Genomic DNA, 13,317 nt, shown 5'->3' on the forward strand with positions numbered 1-13,317 from the left:
AGAGAGAGACAGAGAGAGAGAGAGAGAGGGAGGGAGAGAGAGAGAGGAGGGAGAGAGAGAGAGGAGGGAGAGAGAGAGAGAGAGAAATATGAGGTACATGAGGTCATTGCAGTGGGGAGGGAGCCAAGGAGTGAGTGAGTCACAGGTCATAAGTTATAGTCATAAAGCTAGGGGTAGAGTGAGTTGTCCAAGACTGTCCTCCCTTCACATAGTCTCGAGCATCATAGATAAAGTTATAAGGGATGTTAAAGACCAATTAGTCTAGTCTTCTTGTTTTACAGATGAGGAAACTGAGGCCTAGGCTAGTCAACTTGCCCAAAGTCACGCTTCTCAAAGGATGCTGTAATACCATCAATTAGAGCCGAAATAGACATTGAAACACCCTCTAATCCGGGTTTTCTTCACTTTCTTTTTAATGTCATGGAACCTTCTGATAGTAAAGCATGAATATAAAATATGTAAGATTAGAGAAGAAAATGGTTACACTGAAATATAATTATATGTCTATAATTCTATCTATCTAAAACCCCTTAACTTCCGCCTTGGAATCAACACTGTATTCTGAGTCTTGAGGCAGAAGAGCAGTAAGGGCGAGGCAATTGGGGTTAAGTGACTTGCCCAGGGTCACACAGCTAAGAAGTGTCTGAGGCCAGATATGAACTCAGGAAGATGAGTCTTCCTGACGGCGAGCCTAGCACTCTCTACTGTCCCACCTAGCTGCCCTTCTGATATAATCTACACACTCTCATTTGAGGAAACTGGAGCTCAATATTGCGAAAAATAACTTGCCCAAGGTCACAGAGGTAGTAAGTAGCAGAATCAGGATTTGAATTCAAGGCTTCCTGACTCTTGGCCCTACATCCCACTTGCTGCCTTGAACTGACCTTCTTACTCATTAGTTTTCAGTGTTACTGGATCCAGTGGGCAAAAGTTTGAAGAATATTTTTTAAATTCACTGAATTATGGGAAGGAGGGCTTTTCTTCTCCTTCCTGCCAGAGTTATGGGCTGAAAAGCTACAGGCTAGGGTGACTTCATGCAGGAGGAAAGGAAGAGAAGTCTGGTCCCTTCTGTGCCAGAAGCAGGGTTGACTCAACCTCCCCAGATCGGCAGTGAGAAGAAGAGATCGTGCCCTTTAGAAGCAACCAGAAATTGGTGCTGTGAAGACACGGATTATCCCTTGTGTGTTTGAGAAACAGATTCTGCTGGAGAATTCTGAGGACATTCCCTCCCCGCCCCCCCCTGAATCTTTCCCTTTTTTAATAGCTAGAGCTGATCTGATGGTAACTAATAATGGTATCATGCTGTGAAGTTTGCAAAGTCCTTTACAAACATTATTTTTTTATGAATTGCGTCCTGAATTTCGGTTGTTTTTTTTTTTTCTCCTTCGCAGAGACAAGTTCAAGAATCACAGACTCAGTCCTGCAAGAAGCCTCAGTAGTCCATCTGACCCAAACCACGTCTGCACAGAAATGCCCTTGCCATTCTGCTCAGTCAGACTCTGCGCCCAGATCTCAAGTGATGGGGAGCTCACTACCTCTCACAGCACCCATTCAATTTTTGAAGAGTTCGAATTGTTAGGAATTTCCCCTTGGGTTGAGCTGAAAACGGCTTCTTTACAACATTCCTCCCCCCACATTGCTTCTAGTTCTGCCAAGTAGAAAAGGAGAAATCCCTTCAACACCTGAAAGGCCTTCTGGTACTTGAGGACAACCACTCCATTACCCTCTAGTCTTCTCTTCCCCAGGCTCAATAATCCCAGCTCCTGAAACTAGTCCTCGCACGTCATGGCCTTCATAGCCCTCCCTGAAGTGCTCCAGTTGGAACTCGAGGCTCCTAGGCTCTTCTTGGCTCTGAAAGAAGGCTCAGGCCACTCCTTTCCTTTTACAGATGAGGTGCTGAGGAAGTGGGCTGAAGGACTTTTCTAGATGAGGAAGGGGGGGGGGGTTGGTTAAGGTTTTGTTCAAGGTTACATAAGTGTCAGAGGTAGGATTTGAACTCGGGTCCTCTGATGCCAGAGACAGTCCCATTCCAGAGGACCACAATACCTCCCTTTTCAGTTGCCAATATCCAGAGCTGCCCACGTTTCTTTAGCCCTGTTTCTTTTGGTTCCAACGAATTTAACACAGCGAGACTTCAAAACCCACACATGTCCTGCCCTTCCCTATTCCTTAGACGTGGCATTCAGGGCTCCCTTGAGGGACAGCCTCTGTTGGGAGGAGACCTGGCTTTGGGCTCGTTCTCAGGGCCTCTTGCCCAGCTCCCAGGGCACCGAGACACTCTGCTCCAACTCCAGTGTTCCCGAGAAGGGACACAGTTTTAGGTGGGAGATTATTTGAGGGCGAGGCATGCGGGTAGGATTCTTTGGCACCTGTGTGGGACATTGGACAGCACTGTGCTCCTTATTATAAAAAAGGATACGGATTCCAATAAATTCGAACCACAGCCCTCACTTCCCCGGACATGGATGTAGGGGGCTGCCTAAACCTTCCCACGTCCCCAAAGTGAGTTTTCAGAGTCCGTGTAGTGTTTCTAAGGATTCTGGAAATAGAACCAGAAGGGACCTTAGAGGTCCGAATCCCTCTTTTTACACAGGAGGGAAGTGACTCGCTTTTCTTCTCTTGCCCTGCAGTATTCTCATCTGGGAAATGGGAGGGTTGGACTCAATGACCTCTGAGGCTCCTTCTGGCACTAGAGCTATGGTCCCATTATCTTCGGACTTCCAAGGTTCCCTCCAGCCTCTCTGATCTAGTCTGACCCCTCACGTGACCAATATAGAAACCGAGGCCCAGAGGGGATCTCGACTGGTGGTAGGTTCTGCTTCCAAACTGAAGAGGCCTCAGGAGGCCCCACTTGGCACCAGCGCTCTCCACCATGCCCTTTCCCCAAGCACAATTGACAGCGGTTGTGAGAGGAAATCCGAAAGGAAAGGGAGGAATCTGAGCCCTTTTCGGAAGCACTGCAGCTATTTTCTCTGCCAGGAGTGCAGCAGAGCGAGTTGGTGATTGTCTCAGGCTTATCGGGAATCGCTAACACCCGGGCAAAGGCAGCCTGGCATGTGACTCTGGAGGACGGCTGGCAATCGTCCCGGGGCCGCCTGCGGGCTTTAAACGGGCAGAGCCCACCGCAGAAGCCTTGGTTCATGTCCCGTCCTAGAGCCTTGCTCTTAGAGGTGCTTTCCATGAATGGGATTCATCCATCTTTCTGCCCCTACGATGGAGGAAGCTCGCTTACATTCTCAGAGCCATCTCTGCAGCCAGAACGGTGGCGACCAAAGCCGGGACTTTGCTTCTTCCTGGGAAGGCTCTAATTGTTGACAGATTTGTTTTGACCCCGAAGGAGCTACGTTCCTTGAGGGTTGGGTGTCTCTGGCAGTTTGGAAACCAGCTTGGAATGGGGAGATGCTTAGACAAAGGATGGACGTGGGAGCAAACTTAGTCTGGACTCAGACGTGATGGGTCAAGGAAACAAACCATCGGGTGACCTTGAGAGAAGCAAGGGCGCTGACTAGAGGGTGGGCTCCTCCAAACGCAGTTCTGGGCTTGGATCTCAATTCGGTCCCTTGGTCCAAACCACTTAGACCTTTGGGAAGGTGTCTGAGGGGAAGTCTTCCCGAGGAGGAAGAACCACGAGCCTGTGAGCCTTCCTCCTGAGTAGATGAACTGAGTCCTGAGATTGTCTCTTCCCGCAAAGCAAAAACAAATTCCTCAAAATCATGGTTTCAGGTAAATAATAATATTTTGCAGGTAATATTATAAAAACAATATATGAAAATGATATTTTGCAGGGAAATAATGCTCACATTAATAGCTAAAATGTCCATAATGCTTTAAGAATTCCCAAACTCTCTACATACATGATCTCAACTGAGTCTTGCTGACCACCTATTCAAATAAATATCGAAAGCACTATCCCCATTTTACATATGAGAAAACTGAGGCACAGAGGTTAAAGGACTTGTTCATTTTACAGAGGAGGAAACCAAAGTAAGGAGAGAGGTAAGTGACTTGCCCAAGATAACCTAGCTAGGAAGTGCTGAAGGCAAGATTCAAACCCAGGGCCCCTTGATTCTATGTCCAGCTCTCTAAGCACTACCCAGACGTTGCCACATCAAAGGAATGTCTGCTCGCCTTATTCAGCTTGCAAAGTGAAATCATGGTTACGTCAAACAATGTGTCTTTGTGTCTTCCTGGAGACGTGTAAATGCTCACACAGAAAGGCTACTTAGATTTCCTGAAAATCGTCAGGAAGACACTGGAAATGCCCAACCCCTTTCTCTGACACCCAACATGGGCCAGACCTCAGCCAGGAACATAGGTGAACTCTGAGGATGACGGTTTGAGCAGCAGACAAGCTAATAGACTTAGTTGTTGTACTGATTAGAGGATCTAGTCCAGGGGTCGGCAACCTTTATGGCCGTGGGAGCCATAAACACCACATTTTTAAAATGTAATTTCGTGAGAGCCGTACAGTGCTCACAGTGCCGCTCCTGTAACAGCGCCTGAAAAAACAATGGACTTTATGGCTCCTGCAGAAAGAGCCACATCTGGCCCTCAAAAGAGCCAGATATGGCTCAAGAGCCATATGTTGCTGGTCCCTGATCTAGAAGGTAGCTGGAGGAAGGTCGAGTTTAAAGAGTCAGAAGGTGAAACTGGAAAACCATAACATTTTCCTAAAATGGTTAATTGGTCTGAGTCACACGCCTGGAGATCATGGATGTTAGAGCTGGAATAGACCTTAAATGACATCTAGTCCAACTGTCTCATTTTACAGATGGCAAAGCTGAGGCTCAGACTATTTGTCCGAGACCACCAGGTAGGGAGGATCTGAGACGGGATTTTGAACCTGTCCACCCCGCCATACTCATGTGACGAATGTCTCCCTATTTTCACTAGAAGAGCATACGGAGATCAGAGCTGCCTTCCCCAATGTACCAACTTATCAGCGAAGGCAAGAATTGAGAAGAGAATGGGGAGCAGGACAGATGAAATGGGAGAAACGGGAAACCAAAGACAGTCTGAGATGCCCTGAAGGACATAAAGAGAAGAAAACCAACCAACCAACCCCCTAGATGGGGCCACTTCGGATGGCCAATGAAGACGAGTTTTTCTAGGACCTCACCCAACCAATGCAATTAGGATGAGAACTTCAGATTAAATTCTGAACGACAAAGCAGGCAGAATGTCCCTCAGCTGTCCCGTGGCTCCATGCCTTTGGAACAGTTGTTCATCTGGAAATAACTTTCCCATGAAAAAGGACAACTACAAAAGGCCGAGTGACTTGGCCATGGGCTCTCATGCCCCTGTCTCCAGCACCGAGGTTATTTATGAGAGCACAACCAGACACAACGGGAGGAGGGAAACAGAGTCAGGCATGTTAGAAAGGACCGAGACAGGGTTAGGTGCCCCCCTAATGCCTTTCTACCGTTTCCATGAATTTCCTTCATGATTGCTGACACTTTCTCCTCCTCTGCTTTTCCAAGGTGTTGGGTGCTAATATTCCTCGGCCGCTTCCCTGCTGAAAGAGAAAGAAATGCACACAACAAGGAACGATTGAGCCCCGGTGAAAGGCTCAATCTAGGGTGGCATTCCTTAGCCACCGCCTCTGAGCATCGGCCCATCAACACTTGTTAATCACCTACCAAGTGCCAGGTACTGTGCTAAGCATTGGGGATAAGGAAAAAAGATCGGAGCAGCCCGGATCCCACAGGGCAAACATTCATTCTAATGGAGGACACGACATGCCCCAAATTGTACATGCTCCATGCAGATGGTGGAGGGGGATGAAAAAAGGTCAACTCAGAGGGGAGGTAGAGGCGGAGGACACAGAGACAAAAGCAGCAGTCCTCCATCTGCATCCTTGACGGAGGACCGGCCACCATCTGATGATGGCTTGTGGAGCACCCAGGTACGGCACGCACCGGGCCGCTGGGAAGCGCTCAAGAACCGGCCTCCTTCTCCCACTCTCCCAGGGGTTTGTCTTTATTTGGAATCGATGACTCGTTATAATCTGCCTGCCTCCTTGCTATATCTCTCCTAGCATCAACTTCACATGCACACATTCTAGGATGGATGGTGCCTGGAGGAGGAGGGAGGTACCAGTAAACCAGGGGCCACTCCGGGGCTGGTCTTTACATCTGGGTACCAGCAGCCTGCCATTAAAAGAAAGGAGAGCGCCCATTTGGGAGTCACAGCGGGGGTGATTCCCTCCCTGGAAGACCACAACCAAGGGTTGGAGAAACGTTCTACTCACCAGGTTGTCTGGCCTTGTTCGGCAGCAGGGAAGAAGCTTGGCTGGGGTGGAGGTTCTGGAGTCTGAGGGGTCTGGATGGAGAGCCGGGCCCAGACAGCTTCTACCCTTGTGCCTGGGTCTGCATGGTACCTAGCACCAACACGAAGTGCGGACAGAGCCTCTCTGAAGAGACTGACATCCAGCTGACGTCAAGGAGCTAAATATAGAAGCACACACTTGAGCCCCTCCTCTTAGCCTGTTGAAAGAGGAGAACAGAGAAGGATTCCATCGCCCCTATTGTGTCTCTGGATTCCTAGTTCTCCATGGCCATCTGTTCAGCTTCCACCTAGGACTTAGTACCTACTGTGTGCAAAGCAAGAGGCACCAAGGACAATGTGGCAAAAGTCCAAGGTGTCAGGCTCGAAGAATTTGTAACAATCTCTAGCTGGGGAAATGGTTTTGATGTGGACCCACCCGAGGCACCTTGAACCTGGGGAAGTTGTCGTGGGGGAATCCTCTGTGAGAGTTAGGGTGCTCCAATAGAAAGAAAAGCCATTTATTGACTTTATCATGATGCTGTTGACTGAAGGCGACGTGGCCTTGACCTTCTAATTCCAGGGAGGGAGATTTGTATGACAGATCTCAGTTCACCTACTGAGTTGTCTTCCAAGCAAAGCTTCACTCGGATGACGCGGCTGAAGCCTCGACGAGGACACGCATCCAATCAGCCACTGTAAGCAGACTGTAAGCTCCTCGAGGGCAGGGAGCTACATAGCCTTGCCTCTGTATGGATCATCGCAGAGGGCACGGGGCTTTGACCTCGGGAGGTACTCATAGTGGGGAATTTAAAATCGAATAGGCCCAACACAAGGCAAAGATGTTCCTCTCATTGTTTTCTGAAAGCATCACATTCCAGAAAAAATTTCAGAAACCCAACGCGATTTAAAACTATGTGGTATTGGGCTGTGATTCTGGACAAAGCACGAACAGAATAGTTTGAACTTTCTGGTTGGGTCAGCTTTAAACAATGGCACCTCCATATAATTTGTCACTTTCCCAGCTATGCTTAATGTCCTCAGTGGATTATTTTCTTTAGACGTGACCAAGATGTAAATCTAAGTAAATAGGAAATAATAATATCTTATACCAACCAGTGTCTTATTTGTTGGTTGGTCGCTTTGACAGGAGTTATTTTTGATTCTTTTAAGGTGCATTTTTGCTTGCTTGTTTTTGTTTTTAGCTCGCTGTGTCCCGTTCCTTGTTATTTCTCAGGTTTCAGTTGTATCGTTTATCCTGAAAAAGAAAAGGATGGAACCCAATAGCCGATGGCCTGGACAGTCAGAGACACTGTGTCCAGTCTTTGTCAGAAGGCACCTTCCCCCTTGAGCACGGATCCATTTGTTAGCTTGGAGAGTTGACACATGGACTCAGAAGAGGATAAAATGCAGGGCAGGTGAGTTTAGCAGGGCAGGGTAGAGCAGGGCGGTCAGAGAAGGGATGGAGTGGGAAGGGGAGAGGGCATTTCTCTGGAAACATCGACCTGAAGGCATCTGGGGTCCCCTATTACACCCGTTCTGAGCTTATTCGTCATCCAGTCCCATGCTTGGTTTACAAAGGATGAAACTGAAGACCGGAGAATTTAAGGAACTTGCCCCAAATCGCACAGGCAATCAATGCCAGGGTCCAGGTCTTCTGACTCCAAATCCATGACTATTTTCCCTGAGACACATTGCTTTCAGATGATCCAATCAAGAACCTCGTTGCTTTTTCCTCTGGTAAGTGGAATTAAAATGAATAATACAACTGCCTGGGCATCCAGAGATGACCTTAGAGAAGATGATAACATAGGCTGAAGGACATCTTTCTCACCTCTTCCATTCAGAGTAACTTACTCCCTTTTCCCCTTTCAGTACCCTCCCTGCTCCTTCATCTACCTTCAGCACCCTCACCTTCCTCTCCATTTGGCCTATACGTTGTTCTATTATAAGGGCAATTTTCTAATTTCGTGAACAGATTTGTACTAAAGGATTGGAATTCCTTCCAAATAAAAGGCACCGTAGTGCAGTGATTAGAGAGCTGGGCCCACTCGACATGGACCTCTGACACTAACTGTGGCACCTCACAGGCTTCTCATTTGTAAAATGGATTCATAATAACTCTAGCATTTACCTTGTGAGTTTGTTGTGAGAATAGATAAGATTATACATGTATTTATAAGTATATGTATGTGTGATATATCAAGATATTAATATTGGCATCACTCTATCTTATACCTTTATAAATATATGTCAGCTAGCATTTATTGCATATCTATTAAGAGCTAGGCACCATGCTCAGCAAATCTTTAAGTATACTATTTGCAAATATTGAAGGACTCTCTAAATGCCACTAATTAATAGGAATGTTTTATTTCATTTAATTTAAAATGTTCTATTGATTCATTTTATTTTAGAGCGTTATTATTACATCATTTTTGGTTCTAACCTCCTCCTTTCATTCCCACCGTGCTCTTTTCTAACAAAGACAGACAGTTTGGCAAACCACAGATGACCAGATCTGACCAATGGTTATTCAGTATTTCCACAGATGGAGACCCCTGCTTTTCTACTGGAAGGAGAGAGACTATGTCTCATCTGATCTCCAGGACCAAAGCTGATCATTATGGCTACTCATGCCCTAGCCCAGAGGTCAGCAACGTACGGCTCCTTTGAGGGCCAGATAGGGCTCTTTCTGCAGGAGCCATAAAGTCCTTTTTTTTTTTTTTTTTTCAGAGGCTGTTACAGGAGCAGCACTGTGAGCACTGGACGGCTCTCACGAAATTACATTTTAAAAAATGTGGCGTTTATGGCTCTCGCGGCCAAAAAGGTTGCCGACCCCTGGTCTAGCCTATCTGTTAACCTCCAAATTTCTATCTCCAACTGCCTTTCAGACATCTCCATCTGGATGTCCAGTAGATCTTCAACTCAACATATCCAAAAACTGATTTCATTTTCTTTTGCCCTAACCCCTATCCACCCACAAACACCTTCCTACTACTGTCAAGCGCAACACCGTCCCTCCCAACCCAGAAGCCATCCTGAGTTCCTCACTATCTCTTATCCCTTGCCCCATATCTGCTTCACCTCTTCAAGTGCTTTCAAATATACCATCTCTCTGTTGGCATTTCCACTATCCTCACATAGGCCCTTGTCACTTGGACTATTGCAATAACTTCTGGGAGGCGGGGAATGGTCTGCCTGCCTTGTCTCTCCCCATCCTTCATTCTCTAATCCATCCCCCATTGAGCCACCAAAGTGATTTCCCTAAAGTGGGAATCTGACCATGTCATCCCTTTACTCAATAAACTTCAATGGCTCCTTATTGCTTCCAGGAGCCAATAGAGAATATGCTGTTTGGCATTCAAAGCCTTTCCTCACATAGCCCCCTCCTACTCTTCAAATTATATTCTTCAGCCAGTGACACCAGCCTCCTGGCTATTCCATGAACGAGACGCCCTCATCTCTCAGCTCTGGGCATTTTCTTTAGCTGCCTCCCATGCCTGGAATGCTCTCCCTTCTCAACTCTGCTTACTGACTTCCCTGGCTTCCTTTGAGTCTCAACTAAAATCCCATCAGTGATTCTGGTGCCCTCCTCTGTGAATTATTTCCTATTTATCCTATAGATAGCTTTGTGTACATATTTGTTTGCTTGTTGTCTCCCCTGTTAAATTGTGAGCTCCTTAAAGAGAGGCCTTTTTTTATATCCCCAGCTCTTAGCACAGTGCCTGGCACATAGTAGATGCTTAATAAATGCCGAGTGACTGACTAGCTCATTTTTACTAACTCATGGATTTCCTTTTAGTGTTGTTTACACTGAAATTCTTTTCATGATTGTCTTGGTTCTTCTCATTCACTCTGCATCAGTTCACAAGTTGGTCCAGGTTTCTCTGAATTCTTCATACTTGCATTATGGTATAAGAATATTCCATTAATCCACATACCACAGTTTGATTAGGTATTATTCAATCGATAGACACTAGCCTTGTTTCCAGTTTATTGTGACTAATAGGTTCTTTGTAAGAGGGTCTTTGCAAAGCTGGTTTTGAACCCGTTAATGACCCTTTGGGGTATATTAGGCCATGGCGGTTGGAAATGCTACAACTTCAGTTAGTCCCGGCTGTTGGACGCCTAGACACCCAGTTTGCCCTTTTCTTAAGGAATGATGGGACAAACTCCTCTGGGTCATTAAAGGACAGTCCGAACGAGAAGAGGCTACCAAAGATCCGTGAAAGGGTGGCATTTTGGAGCTCGTGGTGATGTGGAAAGATGTCGCCTGCTGGAAAAAAACAACCAAATAAAACTTTGTGGTGTTTTCGGGTCGGTGTTTGCTTAGCTGTGTTTACTGTCTATCTTAGGGGCTTGTGGGCAGCGAATGGATTAAGGACAGATCCGGAGAGACTCTGGAGGTGGGAGCTGGCTCTTTGGTGGACAGACAACATGCTGTTCTTTGTTCGGACTTGTGGGTGAGCTCAGGCCCAAATCCAGCAGGACAGCTGCTGACCGCCGTCCAGGGACACGTACGAGCGGCCGGCCATTTCTCTACCCCTCTCCAGGACTTCAAATGTGGAACTCACTCTGGCAGAAAGGAATCTTGACTGAGGAGAAAAGGCTCTTAAAAGACTGGAGAAACTGAGGCAGTGAAAATGTCACAGATGGGGAAGCTGAATTTGGAATAATAAAACTTGACCTTTCCCAGGTTGCAATGCACCTTACATGTGTAATCTTATTGTACCCTCAGAAACAAGTCCGTGAAGTAAACGAGAGGTCTTACTATCTCCGTTTCACAAATAAGGAAACTGAGTTTATGAACGGTAAAATGGCTTGTCCGTGGTCATGGAGATGCCAAGTGTCAGAGGCAAGATTTGAACTCAGGTTGCTCCTAATTCCAAGTCTGCTGCTCTGATCCCTGGGCAGGTAGGTGGTACAGTGAAAAGAATCACTGGGTCTGGAGTCAAGAAAGCTCATCTTCCTAAGTTCCTATCTGCCCTTAGACGCTGCCTAGGTGAGTGACCCTGGGCAAGTCACTTAGCCTTGTTTCCCTCCATTTTCTCATCTGTAAAACGAGCAGGAGAGGGAAACGGGAGACCACTGCAGGATCTTTGCCAAGAAAACCCCACGTGGGGTCAGCATGAATCAGACACGACTCAAAAACAACTGAACTCTGATCCTTTCTCGAGGATGAAAAGCAAATCCGACCACTTTTCCTTTTTTCATCCTCACCTTCTGACTTCAATCAATGCCAAGGCAGAAGAGCAGGAAGGGGAGGCAGTGGGGGTTAAGTGACTTGCCCAGGGTCACACAGCTAGGAAGCGTCTGGGGCCAGATTGGAGCAATCGCTTTTCTACACGATGGCCCTTCAAAAACTTGGAAGCCGTCATCGCATCCACCCGAGCGTTCTCTTCTGCACACGGAACACGCTCGGCCATTTCAGCCCATCCTTGTTTGGGGGTAAGGAAGCCAGCATACGGCACCCACTATATGCCGGCCACTGTGCTAAGCCTTTATTATTTCATTTAATTCTTACAACAACCCTATTCGGAGTCTCATTTTACAGCTGAGGAAATTGAAGCAGGCAGATGTCAAGTGGCGACTAGTAAGTGTGTGAGGATGGATTTGAACTCAAGTCTTCCTGACTCCAGGCCCATTGCTTTATCCATTTCACCACTTAGATGACATGATTTATATTAGAAACCGTATTTTTTCTGGCTAATAATGGCCATAATGAATAACTTATCAATTCTATTAGTAGTAGTATTAATTAAAACTATTTATAATTTGTTAATTATACTTTATAAAGCACTTTCCACACTTTAGCTCATTTGAGCCTAATAATGACCTTGTGAGGGTGGTGCTATTATTATTCCCATTTTACAGATAGGGAAACCGGGCCAGAGAAAAGGCTAAGGGCTTGCACATCGGAGTATCTGAGGCAGGATTTGAACTCAGAGCTTCCCAACACAAAATCTAACATTTTACCCACTGGACCTGCCACCTAGCATTCCTCTTCATACCTTTCTTAGTTGTTTCTCCCGGGACTTCTAGTCCCTCCGTGGAGTAGGAAGGGCAGAGGAGTGGAAAGATGAGCTTAACTCGGGCTCTCTTTCTCCCTTTGGGGTAGTGGGAAGGAACCAAGTGTTTCCAGGCCCGGCCTGGCTGTCTTTCTTCTCCCACTTTTCTCCCTGGTGGCCAGCATTGTGGGAGATGGAGCCACTCCTTTTGGCATCGGCCCTTCTTCTCCAGCAACTTTTCCCATTACATGTTTTTCTGGCCGGGAGTGTTTTCTAAAGGGCCGTCTGTTTTCCCGGGCGCTCTGCCTCAGCTGTACAAACACTCGGGGTACCGAGGTCCACGAGGCATCAACATGGGGTGACATGCGTGACGTGGGCTCCAGAGGGCTCCTCCCCTTCCTTAGGCAAACCCCCCCCCCCAGAGGTGCACCTGCGGCCAAAAGCTGGCCACGTCCTCTAGGACACTTGGTGACCCCGGCTTCTGGCTCTAGGACTTGCCCTCCTCTTTCCAGCTTCAGAGGGAGGCGTCCCTTTGGCCCACCTTCACCGGCCCTGCTGTTTTCCCCACTTCTCGGTTTCCTGTCTGGATGGCTGCTATTTTACCCGCTCTTGGGGCGAGAGGGTGGAGTTGGCCCAACCTTGACCGCCTACTCTCGGGCCACGATGTGAGTTGGATGGAGAAGGAAGCTTGGACAGAAACGGAAGTGTTCCAGGGTGTGTGGCCAAAGCAAACTTTGCCCTGATTTGCTCTCAGAAAGCGAGCATTCCTACAGGAACTTGCCCTCGTTTCCTCTCTGACTTGCAGCCAGTCTGTACTTTTCCTCTCCCATCCTGAAGCCCTTCCTTTTCCAGGTATCTCACCTGCAGGAAAGTCAATTGCGCAAGGTGAGACGAATTCAACAAAGCCGAGGAAAGGAATCATCCGCTCTGCAAAGGATGAAGCATGGGGTGGTTCGGCGAGAGGACCTACCGGCCAGCTCTCTGCTCCTGCCTCGGGACGAGGGACGTCCAGACGTCACGGAGGGCTCTCCGGGCATTGGAA

The 13,317-nt window shown here is 47.4% G+C and overlaps 1 protein-coding gene across 3 annotated transcripts in view; it reads right to left on the reverse strand.

Moving 5' to 3' along the window:
- MYOZ2 (myozenin 2) overlaps positions 1-6,409 on the reverse strand; it is a 50,868-nt gene extending 44,459 nt beyond the window's left edge. Inside the window, exons 1-2 of one of the 3 annotated variants that reach the window (XM_044680999.1) lie at positions 6,251-6,409; positions 5,423-5,512 (exon numbers count right to left, since the gene is read on the reverse strand). In XM_044680999.1, coding sequence (XP_044536934.1) covers positions 5,423-5,444 — 22 coding nt within the window. In that variant the 5' untranslated portion in view covers positions 5,445-5,512; positions 6,251-6,409. Of the gene's footprint in view, positions 1-5,422; positions 5,516-6,250 lie in introns of all 3 variants that reach the window. The other 2 variants (XM_044680998.1, XM_044681000.1) reach the window with 2 other exon arrangements.
- Between the last annotated feature and the right edge of the window lie 6,908 nt (positions 6,410-13,317).

The sequence above is a fragment of the Gracilinanus agilis genome, chromosome 6, assembly GCF_016433145.1.
Source record: "Gracilinanus agilis isolate LMUSP501 chromosome 6, AgileGrace, whole genome shotgun sequence".
Classification (NCBI taxonomy): domain Eukaryota; kingdom Metazoa; phylum Chordata; class Mammalia; order Didelphimorphia; family Didelphidae; genus Gracilinanus; species Gracilinanus agilis.